At 32.7% G+C, this 5,283-nt stretch overlaps 1 protein-coding gene across 2 annotated transcripts in view; it reads right to left on the bottom strand.

Moving 5' to 3' along the window:
* Positions 1 to 5,283, bottom strand: part of LOC106871710 (A disintegrin and metalloproteinase with thrombospondin motifs 7) — a 345,599-nt gene that overhangs the window by 116,942 nt on the left and 223,374 nt on the right. For both annotated transcript variants that reach the window (XM_052976057.1, XM_052976060.1), the window contains exon 19: positions 3,134 to 3,353. In XM_052976057.1, coding sequence (XP_052832017.1) covers positions 3,134 to 3,353 — 220 coding nt within the window. The remainder of the gene's footprint in view (positions 1 to 3,133; positions 3,354 to 5,283) is intronic.

Here is a 5,283-nt window from a genome sequence, read left to right on the forward strand (position 1 = left end):
TATATATATATATATATATATATATTCACATACCTGTACATATATATGCATATACTCATTTATTATTTGTTTTACATGATCGAATGCCTGCGTCATCCCTGTTGTAAGTAGTTTTTTCAATTTTATATTTTCTGACGAGACTCTTTCTCTTTCTCTATCACTTTTTCCCCCCTCCCGTTCTTCCTCTGTTACTACTACGTATCTCTCTTTACCCTCTCGTTCTTCCTTATGTTACTACTATATCTCTCTCTTTCCCCTCTCGTTCTTCCTTCTGTTACTACTATATTCCTCTCTTTCTCTCGTTGCTCACCTATTCTTCTACTTCCTCCCCTTATTTCTCCCTCTACCACTCTATCTTCCTTACCCTTCCCTGGTCACATGCTTCTGTTCACTAATCCTTTTCTTCCTTGGCTATCGCCGAGCAAACACGCGAACTTACTTCTTCCTGACTTTCAAGTCGTGCCTCACAGCGTTCATATATACACATAATTTTTCACGTCTGGCCGCATAGCCTTTTCCTGTCTTGTTTTCTTTTCCGTTTGTTTTCCTGTCTTGTTTTTTGTCTGCCACTACATTCTTCCATGGCACAGGTTTAATTTGTGTATACAAATTTAATTTCCGGTCCATGGGAAGAGCCGTTTTAACGATGCGTCCTGCCCAACTCTCCGAAACGCTGGTGTTAAAATGTGGGTAGCTGATGAAAGAAAATGTTCTCTATGTGGCTTGTGTGTTTTCTGTACTCTGGTTATTATTATTTTCTTGTCTACGTTTTGTTTGCAATGTCCTGTACCCAGATATGCACCTATGTATACAGGTAGACGTGGGTATGCACATACTTGTACGTATATATGCATATACTCATTTATTATTTGTGTTATATATATTTGTTCATATGATGATATCTCTACAATGTGTTGATGATGAGAAAAACATGTAATCGCTACCAATATAGCAAGAGATTTCTCCGCAAAAAGTCTAAAGTAGACGCCTTAAGGATCGTTCTCCTTGGTTATATATCTAAAATTTTAAATTTAAAAGAGAGTTTTGACGTTGATATCCATTATTATTGAAATTTATTCCTATGTCAACATTTCTGTATAAGGCTATATTTAACTGTCAAATTCAAGTCAAACATATAAATTGCTTTACACATCTTCAGGGAAAAAAAGTTAAGAACAAAAGGTAAACACCAAAACATCGTCTCTAAGTCCAGTTCATATTCAAATTTCTCCTTAAATAACTCGTTAAATAAATTCCTCCTTAAATAAAGGTCCGTTAAAGGGAGACAACCCCTCATAATACTATTATGGATCATGTTTTGTATTTTTAATGGCTTAAATCAGAGGTAAAAGAACTGCAGCTATACCACCTTTGTAGAGCCTCAGAGACTAGTGTGAGAACAGAGGTGAGTTGTCTTTAGATATGAGACAATGCTTAAATGCTTGCAACAGAGTTAAATCTATTTAATGCAATTAAAAGAAATCTCTCTGTACACATGTGTGTATGTACATATTCATGTAAGTATACAAGTTGCTGAGAAATGCTTAAGGTTAAGATTGTTTGTGAAAGCTGGTATCTCTCACCTGAAAATTCTTTATTCACTAGCCTAAGAAACTTAATGAGATTCAACTAATTAGGGAAGGTGTAATAATATCTGCCATGATGGTAGCATTAATAACTTTACTATACTTATTATTTGAATAAGTAATGAAAATAAAAGAGTAGTTAGCAATCTACTTCTTTCCCTTTTGTACTTTTTTTTTTGATATGTTGTACAGTTATTTAGATGTTTTTATCTAAAATGCAGTATTTTCATATCTAAAGGATGATTCTTTGCTGCATGGTATATCATACATAAATAAAGTTATCTAATTCTGAGATAGAAAAATATGTAAAGGTTAAAAATAGGATATAGCAGCCCACCTTTGGATATATCTCTTTTCAGGCCTGATGGATATTTTTCCATATCACTGACTGTTAACACCGTTATGCTAACTTAAACCTTTAGCATCTAAACTAGCCATAACAGGCCCAAATATTCTACCTTGTTTTATGTTGAAACTGGCCAGATCCAGCATCTTACACTTATTCTACAGGGTGTCCACAAAGTCTGGGTACATGGGGATTAACACATGGTTTAAGAAATTATTATTTCTTATATTTAATTGTTTATGCTATGATTTTATTTACTCCATGTACCCAGTCTTTGTGGACACCCTGTACAATACCATTCAATAAATGCAGTCACATCTACATCTTGAAGCTTCAAGATAATGCATGATTAATAACGAAGCATTACATTTGACAGAGAAATTTAAATGCCAAAGGGTTAAATCTGACTGAACAATCTCTCAGTCTTCAAACTCTTTTCCTGGAGCAATGTGATGTGAAATGTCTTGCCCAATAACACAATGCACCAACTGGAACTGGAAGCAAAGCCCATGAACTAACAATTGAGAGCTTGGTTGCTTTAAAACTAGACCATGTTTCCATTTCAAAAGAGAGAGAGAGAGAGAAATTGCAGTAAGTCTCGTGTTTATTTGGCCACCTAGACTTTTTTGCTAATGTAAAATATAAAATTATAGATTATGTCATAGGTAAACAAACATAAGTTTGTTTTTGAAGCATTGAAATGTATTGTAGAACAAGTAGAAAGATATATTTTTCCAGCACATAAATACTGAACAGTATTTATAAAGGATAAAATCCTTTTAAGAGCAGAAAAATTTGTCTGCAATTTTTTCTGCTCTTAAAAGAATTTTATCCTTTATATATACTGTTAAGTATTTACATTTGGAAAAGTGTATCTTTCTTCTTGTTATAAAACTATAGATTTCTATATTCAAAAACTAATAAAAAGTTAAGAATTTTATGGAAAATCCCTAACACAGACATTCACCCTGTTTCTTTAACCAATACTAATTTATAAATTATTTAATAGAAGGAAAATTGAACTGATATTATTCATTGAATTAATTTATTCCTTATATAACCAAATTATTATCAAATAAGGATTACAGCATTTAAAAAAAAAAAACAATGCTATAAGAAGGCCCCACAGTGCACTCACCTATACATATCCATACAACTATTTCTAAATTCTTTCTTGAAGTCAACAATAAAATATACTTACATCATCCCATGGACTACTAATCCATCGAGTAACTTTAGGACAAAGGACATCTGTATGGTGACATTCTTTCTCATGATTTGGCTTTTTCTGCCCAACACATGCTGAATCATCCAGGGCCATTTGTTCTTTGTCACCAAAACTTCTCACACACATCACTGTTCGCCGTTGCACCCCTGAGCCACAGGTTACAGAGCAATGTTGCCATGGGCCTTCCCACCACCTTGAAGAAAATTTTGTAAAACATTTCTTAAAAAAAGTGTTTATAAAAAAAATAGCAAATTCAATAAGATGTCTCAAATATATGATATCAAACTAAGTTTGGTTATGAAATGCAAATGTTTTTAAACAAAATTATTTCTGTTTTATTCTAAATTTGACTTATTCAAGTCATCTACTCAATGTGTGCTAAATTACAGAGCATGAAATATTTGTATTTTATAATCAACAGCATCTGTACAGATATATCCTGTATTCATACACACACAAATATATATATATATATATATATATATATATATATATACACACACATAGTATACACATACATTCATATTACATATATACATAAATATATACACATAGTTTACATATACATACATATGAACACACACACACACATATATAGATTTACATATATATATGCATACATATATATATGTATACATATATATATACATATATATATACATATATATATATATATATAAACACACACATGTATAAAGAGAAAAAGGAAGAGTGGGGAACAAGATAGCAATTTCCTTCAATAAATGATCATTCTTACTGAATTCTTTGAAAAGAAGAGAAAAATAAGTTACAATACTGATATTTGTTTCAATGAAATCATTCCAGCCAAGAATCAAAGCTGGGTCACAGACACAATGTGCCATGAACTTAGTGCCAATCCATAATTCTCACCTCATTAATTGAACAGATGAAATTGATTGTGATTAAAATTATGGCTTCTTTACACTTACCCATTCCTTCAGTGATTTAATATAATAATCTGCATTCATTGTTTAATTGAATTCATTGATTAATCTTTTGCATTGTTTATATCAATTTTTAATAAATTGTTAGCAACAAATTTACTTTAGTAGTACAATGGCTGTGAAGTTAAAGCACTTGATGACTTTCATGTAGTAAAGAGCAAAATCATTATTCCTATACAACCAGTAGATCTATGGTCAAAGATGTTCCAGCCAGGCCTGCCCCATTTTTATCCAGCCATGGTATAAATAGGATGATGTAATTCAACATTATAACTGTTAGCTCTGAAGAACACAGTATTACACAATCAGGCTGTTATTTAACATCCAGTGTGAAACCAATTGTTAAGATAGGCTATAATGGGTACATAATACACTACACTTTGATATGTGTATGTGTGTGTGTGTGTGTATGTGTGTGTGTGTGTGTATGTATATATATACATATATGTGTGTGTGTGTGTGTGTGTGTGTGTGTGTATCTGTGTATGTATATGTGCATCTAGGCACAACCACAAAAGAAATTTTTGTCTAAGTATTGTCTTCTTTTCAATCTCTACTTCCTTTTCTTTCTCTTAACAGTTACAACAGCGAAGGCTCATTACGTCATTTTCTCTAAACTAGAATGTATAATTTCCATGTTCATATTTGAATTTTTTGCGTTTCAATAAATTTTTGTCTGTTTTTACTCATTCTCGAATTTCATGGACGTATAGTGGTATGTGAGCCGATTCAGGAAATCTCTCATGACACTTTTTATCAATGTACCCGAAGAAACTCAGAATGGGTCGAAACATGTGTCATACCCAATAAAATCTTTTACTCATTCCATCTTTTTTATTAATATTGTTATATATATAGTGGACTAACCATATATGTATATGAATGTGTATATATGTGTGTGTATATATATATATATATATATATATATATACACACAGTTGTGGCGTGCAAGAGAGACGATTGCGCTGGTATGGACATGTGGTGAGAATGGAGGAGGATAGCTGTGTGTAAAAGTGCCACACCCTAACAGTTGAGGGAACCCGTGGAAGAGGTAGGCCCAGGAAGACCTGGGCTGAGGTGGTGAGGCAAGACCTTCGTACATTGGGCCTCACTGAGGCGATGACTACTGACCGAGACCTTTGGAAATGTGCTGTGCGT

The sequence above is a fragment of the Octopus bimaculoides genome, chromosome 2 (assembly GCF_001194135.2).
Source record: "Octopus bimaculoides isolate UCB-OBI-ISO-001 chromosome 2, ASM119413v2, whole genome shotgun sequence".
Taxonomy (NCBI): Eukaryota; Metazoa; Mollusca; class Cephalopoda; order Octopoda; family Octopodidae; genus Octopus; species Octopus bimaculoides.